The following is a 14,068-nucleotide window of genomic DNA, read 5'->3' as shown; positions in this document are numbered from 1 at the left end:
ATCTTCTGGCTTTCATAGTCTCTGGGGAGAAGTCAGGTGTAATTCTGATAGGTCTGCCTTTATATGTTACTTGACCTTTTTCTCTTACTGCTTTTAATATTCTTTCTTTGTTTTGTGCATTTGGTGTTTTGATTATTATGTGACAGTTGGAATTTCTTTTCTGGTCCAAACTATTTGGAGTTCTATAGACTTACTGTATGTTCATGGGCATCTCTTTCTTTTGGTTTGGGGAGTTTTCTTCCGTAATTTTTTGAAGATGTTTACTGGCCCTTTTAGTTGGAAATTTCCTTCTCATCTATACCTATTATCCTTAGGTTTGGTCTTCTTATTTTGTCCTGGATTTCCTGGATGTTTTGGGTTAGGATATTTTTGCATTTCTCATTTTCTTTGATTGTTGTGTCAATGTTTTCTATGATATCTTATCCTGAGATTCTCTCTTCTACCTCTTTTATTCTCTTGGTTATGCTTGCATCAATGGCTTCTGATTTCTTTCCTAGGTTTTCTATTCCCAGAGTCTCCCTTTGTGAATTTTTTTTTATTGTTTCTACTTCCATTTTTAGATCCTGGATGGTTTTTGTTCAATTCTTTCACCTGTGTGGGTGTGTTCTCCTGTATTTCTTTAAGGGAGTTATTTATGCCCTTCTTATAGTCCCACCCAGATTCTAAGCAGGCACATCCTGTTTATGGTGTTATGACTGAAGATTAGTGATTAGATTTCTTACAGCAAAACTCCAACTTGACAATGTTGCTTGTCACAGAAACTTTGTGTAAAGATCTGCAAGTCCCAGAACTTGGCAGGTTGATCAGCTCTGCTTCTATGTGTGGTCCAGGGCAGCTATGACTGCAGAGTTAGCTTCTGTGCTCCTGAAATATGACTGGTTGGAAACAAAGTGTGCTACAAGTATAAAATAAAATGTATCTGTAACAACTGAAAATGAAACAGCAATATTAACAATCTTGTTAATTTATTGTTCTTGACTTCCATTTTGAACAATGTTAACTAATTAAAAATAATTTACCTAAGTTTTTCGTATGCATTATAGCTTTTCTAAATTGATATATTGCATATATAGCCCATTTGTGATTTTTGTTAGACTCCTATTGGTAGTGCCATTTTTGTGTCAGTACTGACTCCTCAGTGACACAGAAAGCAAGAAGTAGATATATTAAGCCAAAGTGTTATGTCTCTGCTCAGTTTGTATCTAGCTATTGTTTTACTGCAGTGTTTTCTTTGCAGTCGATTAATGTAAAGCAGTAAGTGAGATACGATTATAAAAGTATGTCCTGCTGATTTCAATAACTCAGTAAATAAAACACAAAGCACCTGTGCTGCGATGAGTTGAGGGAGTGGTGACTGGAAGCTGTGAATTAGACAGATGAGGTGCCTGCCTTTATGCAGTGCATATTCAGATTTCTTCTCCCACAGTAAGATGTTAGGTAGTTTTCTACTACTTGAACATGTTGCTATGTTAACATATAGCTAATAGTGGTTGGCTAAAAAAATGTAAATCTTCATGTATAATCATCCATAAAATTACTTTTATATGAACACAAATGAATCCTGAGATTCAATTCTCTATTAAAATCAGATTTTTCTAAGCATATCCTTCTTCATTAAGCATATACTGACAGTGAGACTCAATTAGCGAAACTTCAGGTTGTAATCAGGTTTCTGTGAACCTGTATTGTTTTTTAAGATGCAACCTCCTAGTTGACTTTTTTTTTTCCTTCAGAATGTTGAAGTGTTAAGTAGATGGAGTTCCATGTTTTCATACCAGAAAGAACAGAGTCTTAAGTACATCAAAGAGTTAGCAACTTGTATGGAAAGATGAACATCTACTAAGTTAACTACAGAACTCTCTTATTCTTTTTTGTTTTAATTAGATATTTTATTTACATTTCCGATGTTATCCTCTTTCCTGGTTTCCCCTCCAAAAACCCCCTATCACCATCCCTCTCCCCCTGCTCACCAACCCACCCACTCCTGCTTCTGGTCCAAGCATTCCCCTATACTGGGGCATCGAGCCTTCACAGGACCAAGGGCCTCGCCTCCCACTGATGACTGACAAGGTCATCCTCTGCTACATATGCTGCTGAAACCATGGTTCCCTCCATGTGTACTCTTTGGTTGGTGATTTAGTCCCTGGGAGCTCTGAGGGTACTGGTTAGTTCATATTGTTGTTTCTCTTATGGGGCTGCAAACCCCTTTAGCTCCTTGGGTCCTTTCTCTAACTCCTCCATTTCGGACTGTATGTTCAGTCCAATGGTTGGCTGAAAGCATCTACCTTTGTATTTGTCAGGCACTGCTAGAGCCTCTCAGGAGACAGCTATATCAGGCTCCTGTCAGCAAGAACTTGTTGGCATCCACAGTAGTGTCTGGGTTTGGTGACTGTATATAGGACAGATTCCCCAGGTGGGGCAGTCTCTAGATGGCCTTTCCTTCAGTCTCTGCTCCATACTTTGTCTCTGTATCTCCTCTGATGAGTATTTTGTTCCCCTTTCTAAGAAGGACCGAAGCACCCACACTTTGGACTTCCTTCTTCTTGAGCTTCATGTGGTCTATGAATTGTATCTTACGTATTCCGAGCTTCTGGGCTAATACCCACTTATCAGTGAGTGCATACCATGTGTGTTCTTTTGTGATTGGGTTACCTCACTCAGGATGATATTTTCTAGTTCCATCCATTTGCCTAAGAATTTCATAAAGTCATTGTTTTTAATATCTGAGTAGTACTCCATTATGTAAATGTACCACGTTTTCTGAATCCATCCCTCTGTTGAGAGACATCTGGGTTCTTTCCAGCTTCTGGCTATTATAAATAAGGCTGCTATGAACATAGTGGAACATGTGCCCTTATTACACGTTGGAGCATCTTCTGGGTATATGCCCAGGAGTGGTATTGTTGGGTCCTCAGGTAGTGCTATGTCCAATTTTCTGAGGAAACTGATTTCCAGAGTGGTTGTACCAGCTTACAATCCCACCAGCAATGGAGGGGTAGAACTCTCTTATTCATATTCTAACTATGGTCAGCACAAGGTGCAGGTGAAGAAACTGTAGCTGTTTGGCTTAAAGAGGAGATAACTTGGGTTGGTATTGTTTGTTTTGTTTTTTGAATACTTGACAGACTGGTGGATAGAAAAGGAATTGCCTTTATTTAATCGAGCCTTAATTTGGGGGTAGTGGGTAGGGAATGGGAAGAGAGTCAGCAAAGCCAGTGACAAAAAAATTCCCTGTGAACCAGTGCTGGATAAATAAATGTGTGATCTTTTAGTGCTGCCCAAGAGGGGAATATGTCACCTTATGATTATGAGATTTTTAGGATCTGACTGAAGGTATTCAAATCTAAGCAAACTATTTTTGAAGTTGAACAAGTGGAATTTAAACATTGGATAGATGGTTCTGCCAAGTAACTAAGGTCTTTCCAATCCAAAGACTACACAACTCTACGTTACATGGTTCTATAAATCAAAGTGAAATGGAATAGAAATACCCAGGTTACCCATTCAGAAAAAAACATCTGTGCATTTGAAGTATCTGAGGTGGAATTAGAAAGTATATAAATATAAACAAAAGGAACTACTTAAAAGCACACTAGCAGATACAGCTTATAAACGGCTTCGGGAAAATATCTCCCTAAGTATTTATTTAACTGGTTATTTTCCACTGTGGCACCCAAGTGATTCCCCCTGAGAACCGAACTCCCCTGGCACCCTGCAGCTTAGTAAATGTTCTTTCCACATCTGAGTGTTTGCTGGAGCCTCCAAAAAGTGAGGTCCTAAGGTTTAGATGGAATTTTTGAAATGCAAATGGCAAGAACTGTATGGGCTGGGGCAATCTATGGCCTTCTCTAAAGTTCCATTTCTTTTTCCATAGTATAGAGATGTTAACGCTTATCATTTAGGCTTAAGAAACACACAGAGACAGACACAGAGAAATCGAAAGAATTTTTCAAATGTTTATTTTTTTTACTTAATATCTATACTGTCCAAATTCATCACTGCTATTTCTTAGACCTTTCCTTATAAGGCACAAGTGCAGTTGATCAAATTGTTACCTATTTACTACCTAACAGGCAGCCTTAGAAATACAAAGTGCTTCTTCAGCTGCGTATCAGTGATCACAAACACACATGGAGGCCCTGGAGAGCTGTGAGCAGCAGAGCTAGGAAGCAGACTGTGGCCGTGCTCAGTGACCAGAAGGAAGTGTGTGTTGCTTTTACATTTGTGAGGTTTGTTTCAGTACATTTTCTCAAACTTGAAATTATCGTAGAGTGCTTACATTGAAATGGTCAAAGGTGCCCTGGTAGCCAGTACTGAAGCTCTGTTGTCAAGGTTGGAAATAAAAATCTATAGTCTTCTGAAAAGAAACGGTTGCACTTTGGCACAGTGGATGAGAGAAGGCAGGAGGAGCAGGAAAGTAGCCCAAGGGTCTAATTGTGAGAAATGGACAAAGAGATTTGGTTGCTTAAAAGAGTTCACTGAAGGATGTGAAATAAATAGTCAAAGAAGAGCAAAATACAGATCATCAAAACATAGACTGCCAAGCACAGTGGTACATGCCTCTTATCCCAGCATGCAGGAGTTAGAAGCAAGATGATAAATCAGTCAATAAATAAAGGGGCCCTATCACAGGAGACTTTGTTAACCAGGACTATGATGATTTGAGTTCTGTCTCTAGGACTGCCTGCAATCGGTTTCTGTTTCCTCATCTTCAAATGTAAACTGGGATGAACAGATAAATATATCACCTCTGTCACAGGGTTTTAGATGGCACGGCACGGAAAGCTCCTGCTGCTCAATTCAGAGCCCTACGTGTGAGCCCCAGAACCCACAGAAGAGTAGAAGGAGAGACTCACATCCCAAACGTTGTCCTCTGACCTCCACACATATTCTGTGGTACATGTATACACATAATGTATGCACACACAAGTACGTACCTTGTGTATACATACATGCACACACACACACACACACACACACACACACAATACTAAACAAAGTAATTGAAGGGAATCAAATACAAATACATGTCAGGAAAGTGTTTGCAAATTATATAAGGGCCATGTGATTCTTTGATATTGTAATATAATAATAATACAAGATATAAATAGTCTCATTCAATGACTGCTAACACCAGTTACCTATATTAAAATTGCACAGGTCATAATCCTTCAAAAGAATACTGCCTCATTTTGGACACCAAGTACTAGGTTGGGGTACCAGACCATGGTCACCCTCTGACCAGCTGAGTACAAGTTTAGTGATTCCTAAAGTTCCCTCAGCTTCAGTGCTTTGCCAGAGTGATGGAGTTCAAGCTAGCATAATTCAGGTAAGCCTAACACTATTACAGCTTAATCCTAGCAAGGAGATGTAAACCAGACCCAGACATAGGGAGGGACTTGCAGCATTTGCCATCTTCAGGAACACTTCACTCAGGGATGTGAGATGACACAGAGGATAGTTAGTCCTCTACATTCAGGGATGTCACGTCTGTGACCTCAACCACTGTACATGAAAACATGTAAAAAAAATGCATTTATACTGTTAAGATATTTCTTATTTCTGAACTAATGAATTACATATGGCATTACTTATATATTACAAGGGATGTAGAGATGAGTTACACGCATGGGAGGGTGCGGGTAGCTTAGAGGGACACTGAACTGTTTTATATAAAGGACTTGAGCATGTGCAGGTTTTGGTACGCAAGGCAAATCAAATTTCCCACTGCTGTGTGAGAGAAAGTATATTGCCAAACAAGGAAATTCACCTGAAGTTAAGTGTGCTCCATACAAACTAAGACTTCATTATTTACATATAACTGATCCAGTCATCGGCCACACGCCTGAATTTAAATGGTGCTTGCCATTCTTAGGGAATAGGCTAACATCACTCAACCCAAACTTTGTGCCCTCCCAGACACATCCTGCTAGCCTGACTAACCCCATCCTACATCATTCATGTCTGCAAACTGTCTAGGACACTGCCATGAGTCACTAGTTAGCATAACTTATCAGCTCTTTTGCTAAACATGCAGGTCTGGGAGACTTAGCATGAGTAAAAATATTGCAGACACGTAAAGGCCACCTTCCAGGAGCTGGGACAAAAGCCAGGTGTCAAGGAGAAATGAGGCACGAGACAGTTTTGTTTAAGAACCTTGACGTTTTGGGCACTCATAGGGAACAATTTCAGTAAAGAATTAGGGGACAATTTTAGTGAAGAATGAATGAAAAACCAAAGGATTCTAGGACTTAAGATTCCTAAGACTTGAGCAATAGGAAAGCAGATCTGGAAAGGGCACCTAACCCATGGCCTGTCAGAAAGGGAGGCGGTAGGATGTCAGAAATGGGGGCCCTTCCATTGCCAGTGTCTTTAAGGGAAAGGGGCTGGACCTCTTCTGCTGAGCCTGGGCCCTTACAAGATTCCTCCCAGTCAGATGTTCAATTCTGACCTACCCAGCATTGACACTAGCAAGGCAGCTGGCTTAGGTGCTTTTGAAATTTTATTTATGACATGGTAAAGTGAGAAAGTAACTGTGTATATGAGCTTTTACAAAAAACACACTAGCTTAAGAGATAGCTTCTCCTTCCAGAGAGTTCGTTATTTGAATGGGGATCGCATTTTGTTCAGATGTTTCTGCTTTTACTCAAATGGTTCCGATGGCTTAGTTGGTACTTCTAAAGATGCTAACCACATAAAATGGCCTTTTGGACATCTGTCATTGTGTGTGTGGGGGGGGAGACATGTGTGTACATACATACATGTGTATGCAGACATGTGTGTACGTACATACATGTGTGTGTGTGTGTGTGTGTGCATGTGTGTATTTGTGTGTGTGTGTGTGTGTGTGTGTGTGTGTGTGTGTGTGTGTGTGTGTGTGTGTAAGTAAAAGAGCAAAATGAAACCAAGGAGACTATTCCTCGTCTATATCAGTAAATCCGCAGTAGGGAAGTCCCAGAGATACAGACTGCTGGTGGGCAGCACTAACTTCTGTTAATGCATAGATTAAAAACATATATTTGTCACACACTTTACTATTGTGCATACCCAGTGGTGCCTTAAAAATTATGTTTATAGGTTATTCACTCCTTTTCCCCTAATAAAGCTGCTGTCAGGTGAAGAACACAGCTACTTAGTAGGTCAAAGTAATAGCTAAGAGCAAATGTAAGGAATTGTAAAAAGACACCAAATTTCTAGAAGAGGGAAACTCACTGAAGTCACATTAGGGCTCACGTGCCGTGCAGTCCTCCTGTCAAAGCTGCCAGTCTTGCCATTGGCCTCGGAGAGGTGGAAGCTCAATTTCCTTATGCATCAGAGAGCTGGCATGCCTAAGAAGCCAGTGCCCATTGGAACCACGGTGTGATGGAGAAATATGCTTACTTAAAGGAAGGAAAGGCCCCTCTGAACGATAACTGCTATTTGCCGCTTTCTGCATGGAAGATGCATAGCAACTATTCTCTGAAATACTTCATTTAGATGCCAAAATACACGTGTGTCTGTCTGTCTGTCTGTCTGTGTGTTTCTCTGTGTGCATTGTCAGCATCTTTCCTAGATTCCTGTGCTGTTGTGTTTCTGGAGGAGCAACGAGAATAGTAGTACAAGATGGATGTAGTTTCTGAATGTCGTTATCATCTAAATCTATATTCTGCCAAACACTATATGGAACCCAACACTGGGTATAGTTTGCATTCTTGATTTTTATGTTTATGTCCTGTGGGCTTTCTGCATTTAAGAGCAATTTGGCTTTCCAACAGTCCAACTTTCAATTCACAGAGGGATGGAAAGCTATGGTGGGCTCTTTGATTTGATTCTTATAGGAAGAATCATATGGAGAGTTAAACTGAAATTCGGTAGTCTTCCTACTTTATAGAAAAAATACTATGTATTTTATCCTGAATAGTTCCACAGATAAACATACAGGATATGTGTATTGGATTTCCTTATGTGTTTGGTACTAAGAATAGAAGCTGTCTCATCGCCTAGCGGTGCTGCCATTACCAGTGGCCCTGAGTATTGGCAGGGGTCCTGGATATATTACACACAGACATCAATGGTAATATCTTAAAGAGAAAAGAAAAAAAAAAAAGGAAAGCCCAGGATTTGATTCATAAAATTGTACAAAAGTACTCCCTTTAGAAAACTCAAGCAGTCATCCTATTTTGCCTTAGTATCTTCAGTTTCCATTTTTAAAATGTGTGTTGGCAAAGATTTCTGTGGAGGATAAATAGAAACGCTTCTCTTTTTATTGCAGCACCAGCCTTACCTTTCACCGAGTCCATATGTCCAAGTGTGCCATATTGTATTTCTAACTTGAGATGTGAAGGATGAAGCCACCCACATCAAATTATAATTTACTTCTGCAAATCCATGAATTCTAATTTACAGAATTGCTAGTCCTACGTTGTTTGAAAGACAGCTATGGAAAAATTTAATCCAAATAGCAACTAGGGGCCTGGTGGATTTGTTGCTGTGCAGAGAGGGGAGTGTTGCTTCTGGAAGAGAATAGTTATTGGGCAAGTGCTGATGGGGCCACAAGCTCTCCCATTTAATGTGCCTTGTACACTTGGCTATTTTTCCAGGGGTTCTGTGGAGTAGCATCTATCTTCGTTTTTCACATCTTATCAGTTGCTTCCATGAAAGTGTTTCCTTCTGAAACTGCAGAGGACTCAAATACCATGCCATTCCTTTAGCATCTTATCCCAAATGGCAAACCCATGACTATTTTGAGTTTCTCAAAAAGGATCTAAATGTTTTTCCCTGCATTGGCCCACTGGTTATTGGCTGAAGCCTTCAGAGAAGTTCAAACACCAAAGTGCTAAAAGAAGCATGCCAGGCTGTGCCGGACACTTCAACTGCCATCTCATGGGCAAAGATGTCTAAGTAGCTGCTGTCCTTTGTTTCAACAGTTGGTCCACTGGTGACATTCACAAGAATTGTTTGAGAAGAGTAAAATATCAAAATTGGATGAGTGTGGGTTCAAGAGGAGCATAAATGGGAAGACCAGAGGCAAGAGTCTGGCTTCTTCAAAGGGGTTCTTTAAAGGAGCCTAGCATGGAGGGCATAGCAGAGGCAGAAGTGAAAACAAATAAAAATGCCCTTCTCTCTTGAGTTTGAAGTTATCACAACAAATGTGTATGCTGAGACTTGTCTCAGTCAGGGTTTCTATTGCTGTAATGAAATCCATGACCATAAAACAAGCTGGGGAGGAAAGGGTTTCATTGACCTACACTTCCACGGATGTAGTCCATCATTGAAGGATGACAGGACAGGAACCTAGAGGCAGGAGCTGATGCAGAGGCCTTAGAGGGACGCTGCTTGCTTGCTTCTGGCTTGCTTCTCATGGCTCTCTCAGCCTGATTTCTTATAGAACCCAGGAGCACCAGCCCAAGGATGGCACTACCCACAATGGGCTCGGCCCTTCCACATCCATCACAAATTAAGAAAATGTCCTATAGCAGTCTCTTATGGAGGCATTTTCTCAATTGAGATTTCCTCCTTGCAAATGGCTCATGCTTGTGTCAAGTTGACATAAAATTAGCCAGGACAGGGATGACAACAGGGAGGGCTACACCTTGATAGTTCCAAAGGGGGAGTGCTGACAAAGGGAAGGCATTAGCACAGCAGGAGTGAGACCCTAGAGCTTGTTCTGGGGATAGCAGGATGTTGACCCATCCTAATAGGAAGGAAGGTATTGACAGATGCTAGATGCTAAGGGGAGATGTATGAATGGGCCAAATGGCTGGGTTTATATGCTGGAGGTTTGAAAAGAGAAGAAAGAGTAGGATATGCCTGTCTAGGAAAATGGAAGGATGAATGGGGTAGGATATTGCAATGACTTGAGGTCAAGCTTAGAATTCAGTCATCAACGTAATTGAGACCAGAACAGAAAGGGCTGATGTGACCTTGACCATAACTGTGCTGAGCTGGTTCTGTCTTTCTGCTCTACAAAGTTGTAAGGATTCAGGATATCATTGTTACGAAACTCAGCTTTGAATTACTTCACACTTGTCTTTGGCAAATGTTTTCAGCTTTGTCTAAAACAGTCCCAGTATCTCCTGAGAGCGCACCTGGCTTCTGCCACTAACTTGCTCAGTAACTAATGTAAGCACATGACCAAAATTCTTTTTGCTTTACTTGTTAGTCATGTCAACTTGACACATAAATTAGAGATGACTGAAAGGAGGGAGCCACGAATGAGAATATACATCCATAAGATCCTGCTATATATAGGGCATTTTCTTAATTAGTGACTGATGGCTAAGGGTACTTTTCTGAACCAGTAGTCCTTGGTTCTATGAAGAAGACTGAGCAAGCCATGAGGAGCAAGCCAATACCCGTATTCCTCCATAGCCTCCTCATCAGCTCCTACCTCAAGTTTCCTGCCAAGTTTGAACTCCTCTCCTGGCTTCCTTCAGTGATGAACAATGTAAGCCAAGGAAGCCATCTTCTCCCTCAGGTACTTTGGTCATGGTATCTCATCGCAGCAATAGTAACACTAAATAGGAGCACCCAGCTCTCATCTCTTTATCCCCATAGCTACTCTGTGAGATTTATTATAGAATCTGGGACTCAAAGGGATGGAATTATCCTTTAAAGTTCAGGTTTCATAGTACGTCTACCTAAAATCCCATTTTATTTTTTCTTTTTACTTTTCCACATACAGAATTGACCTTGATTGTGTATAACTATATTGTAGGGCTTTATGTATTATGTTCTTGTATCCCAGATCCATATTCTTGCCAGTGTACTCTCAGGAATCCAAGATTTTAACTAGAGTTGCCCAGTAGCAAAATAGCCCTGTTTGTTGGCAGTCTCATGATGTTTGTAATATACAAGACATCAAATGACCTGGAGTCATTTGAAATTTGAAAGATTTAGGAATGAGCACTATGCTGACTGAAACTCAGCACTTAGCTACAAATGGACTTTCCACACACCTTTTGGTGGAGGGTGGTGGGTGTAAGAAACAATTCATTTATGTGGCCCTGGGAATTGCAGAACCACCAGTCCAGTGTGTGTTCTTTGCTGCAGGCACAGATGCACTGTAAGCTGCAGCGCATAAACCCCTCTAAGGAAAAAAAAAAATCACTGCTCGGTTAGATTTTGATTTTTGAGTAACAGTTGCCCACCTGATAGAGAAAGTGATAAGAAAAGTGTATTTATTTTCTTCCCACAGCTAGAAGCTGATCATACTTCTAGAATTTGTAGAGATTGTCCAAGAAACTGTGTAAAATCCTCATCTATCACTGGAAGCCCCTGGTCAGGAAATGACAGTGCAGTAAATATCTTCAGCAGCCACCTTTTAATGTACAAGCTGTTTTCGGTTGGAATTTTCAGCGCTCGCATAAAACACACTGTCATGAGTGACTGCTTGTGCTCCAAAGTCATTACTATGGGGATAATGGAACATCTCTCAGCGAATAACCAAAAAAACTTTAAATGTCATGTCAAGTTTGTTGGAGCCATTTTCACACCCTCTTCAAGGTTACATGAATATTGAGACAGTCGGCTTTTTAAAAGTTGGAGACCTATGAGAGACTCGATCTTAAGGTTGCACAATGTGAGAGTCGGTTAATTAGAAGAAAGTTTACGTCTCAGAGAATCAGCCAGCAGCACTTAATCACTGCCCATTATGGAGTCAAGATCATAGTCTCTTGCCAGTATGTATGTGTATGTATGTATGCACACATGTAGATGTAGATATACTACTCAATGTCATTATGACATAATTATGTAAGTATGGTTTGCTAGAAAACGCAATTTGCCTGACAACTTCATTATTTTTTAAGGGATTTTTTTTTTTAATTTTATACTTCTTAAGAGAGCCAGTCTTTTTCCTTGAAAAGAAAATCTTAGTCTAATTCCTCTGTTGGGTCATAATCTATGCAGACTCTTTATTACCCAGTGTGTTTATTGAACTCTTAGCTTAGCTAGGACTATTATAGGTACTGAAACTACATGGTATTGAAAATGAAGCTGTTGCTCAGTGGGATGTACATCCTAGTGAAAAGACACCCAGTAGACAAGTCAACTATGCATGTGGTACATGTGCTTGCTGTGATGCTCTGAGCCAAGGATAAGGGGAAGAAACCGAGTGATGCAGGCCATGAGGTCCATCCTAACAGTTAGAGACTGCCTCTGCGTGTTATTGTTGTTTAACCAAATCCTGAATGAAGCATGGGATAAAACTGATGGTGTCCTGGTAACAGATGTTTCAGCATAAAAGAAGGAAATAGGCCATTTTCTACTATAATCAATTCTTAACTGCTACGTGTTTACTTTATAGCTACATTCCGACCAGCTATCTCTAGTCTATGGAAGAGGACTTATTCACTGACAGTAGTTAAAAAGATGTTTTATAACATGCCTGGACCTTGGTTTTCACACTGACAAGTTTCATGTTTCTTTTTTCCTTACTGTAGAAAATCAGAAAATGCAGTTGACAGAAGGGTCACGTCCACACCACAGTATCAATTGCAACTCCACCAGGACTCCAGTCGCCAAGGAGCTTAATTATAATCTAGACACTCATGCGTCTACAGGGAGGATCAAGGCAGTTGAGAAGGAAGCCTGTAATGCAGAAAGCAACAAAAAAAAGGAAATGGAACTTCTTGGCTCTGTTGCTAAAAGCGAATCAGTTCCTGAAGTTGAAGCCCTGCTGGCAAGATTACGAGCTTTATAAATGAAACTGGTTAAAAAAAAAAAATGATTAAGCCAAACACCAAGCCATGCTTTCAGCTGTAACACTTGAAAAGTTACTTTTATGTAAGTGACTTTATATAGTTCTAAATTATGATATATATTAGAAAAAGTAAAGCTAAATACATGATTGCAATACTTTTCCTGTATGCTTGAAGTTTTTGCATTACTCAAGATTGTAATGGGCTTTAATGCTTTTATTTTTGTCTTCTGGTATTCCTTTATTCTGTATTTGCCAATTAAATTATACCTGTTGCTTTAGAGAGCAAGGAAACAGCCATGTGTTCAACTGTGTCCTTAAGAAAATGAAATCTTTCTAAGTAATTTTTACCACTTCAACATTAATGAAAGAGCATCAGGTTGAAGACTTGGTGTCTGTCCCTACCTACTTCAAATTTGCTATCTGAATAGCCCCAAATGTTTCCAATACAGAGTCAGAAATGTGTGTGTGTGCAAGCCACAATGACCAGTATTGGCTCACATTAACTAACACTGGAAGACACACTTCCAAAAACGATGCAGTAGGAATGTTTGCACTTTCTTTGCAAAACATACAGGCATTTTGCAAAGTAGGAATATGTGTGTGTGTGTGTGTGTGTGTGTGTGTGTGTGTGTGTGTGTGTGTGTGTGTGTGTGTGTGCATATATATCATCACAACATCACAGTACTACCTAGGTCTTAGCCAAGGGGACACTTTCACCCTCAGTACTATGGCTTTGACCTAAAATTACCATTTGGAAATTTCCCAAGGAATAAATTTTTTATTTTTGACAAACTTAGGATTTCATTTTTTTTTAAGCTGACAATCAGTAACTGTGACAACAATCTGATGTTTTGGGGACAGTTTCCATATGCAAATGTTTCAGTTGTACCTCACTTGGCACCATTCCTTTGTTATTTCCTTATCAAGAATAAATAAATAAACTTGCTGCTTGCACTAAAAGACGTATGTCTCTTCTCTTGCTCATATTCTTTGGATGTGATGGAGGCAGATGTAGTCTAAGTATCCTTTTTGCCTTATTACTTGTAATGAGTGAATGCTCTTTAACTTTCAGTTAAAGGCAGCTATGTGCAACTAGTCTGACAAGGTCTTCTGCGTTTTATGCCCTTCCTTAAGTCGCCACCTCCTTTCAGCTCCAAGTTAATAAAATTAATTAGACTATGAACCAAGCTCTCTTCATAGTCATCAAAGAAGCATTTATCCACAGTATTGTGGGAATAACTTTGGCCCTGTAGTACTACAGTGAGCATTCTAGTCTCTACTTGCAATTCCTGTTTTCCATAAGACAAATCTTAACAATGGGGGCAGGGGATGAAGTTATCACATTTAAGTAAATAAGCCATGGTGACAAAGCATAATTGTTTGGAT

General features: G+C 40.0%; 1 protein-coding gene across 2 annotated transcripts in view; it reads left to right on the top strand.

Moving 5' to 3' along the window:
- Diaph3 (diaphanous related formin 3) overlaps positions 1 to 13,648 on the top strand; it is a 485,891-nt gene extending 472,243 nt beyond the window's left edge. The window contains exon 28 of one of the 2 annotated variants that reach the window (NM_019670.2): positions 12,423 to 13,648. In NM_019670.2, coding sequence (NP_062644.1) covers positions 12,423 to 12,682 — 260 coding nt within the window. In that variant the 3' untranslated portion in view covers positions 12,683 to 13,648. The remainder of the gene's footprint in view (positions 1 to 12,422) is intronic. The other variant, XM_011245123.2, reaches the window with a different exon arrangement.
- The last annotated feature ends 420 nt before the right edge of the window (positions 13,649 to 14,068 follow it).

This window comes from Mus musculus, chromosome 14 (assembly GCF_000001635.26).
Source record: "Mus musculus strain C57BL/6J chromosome 14, GRCm38.p6 C57BL/6J".
NCBI classification, from domain to species: Eukaryota; Metazoa; Chordata; class Mammalia; order Rodentia; family Muridae; genus Mus; species Mus musculus.
The sequence above is the reverse complement of the archived record's forward strand: the minus strand, read 5'-3'. Positions and strand labels throughout refer to the sequence as shown.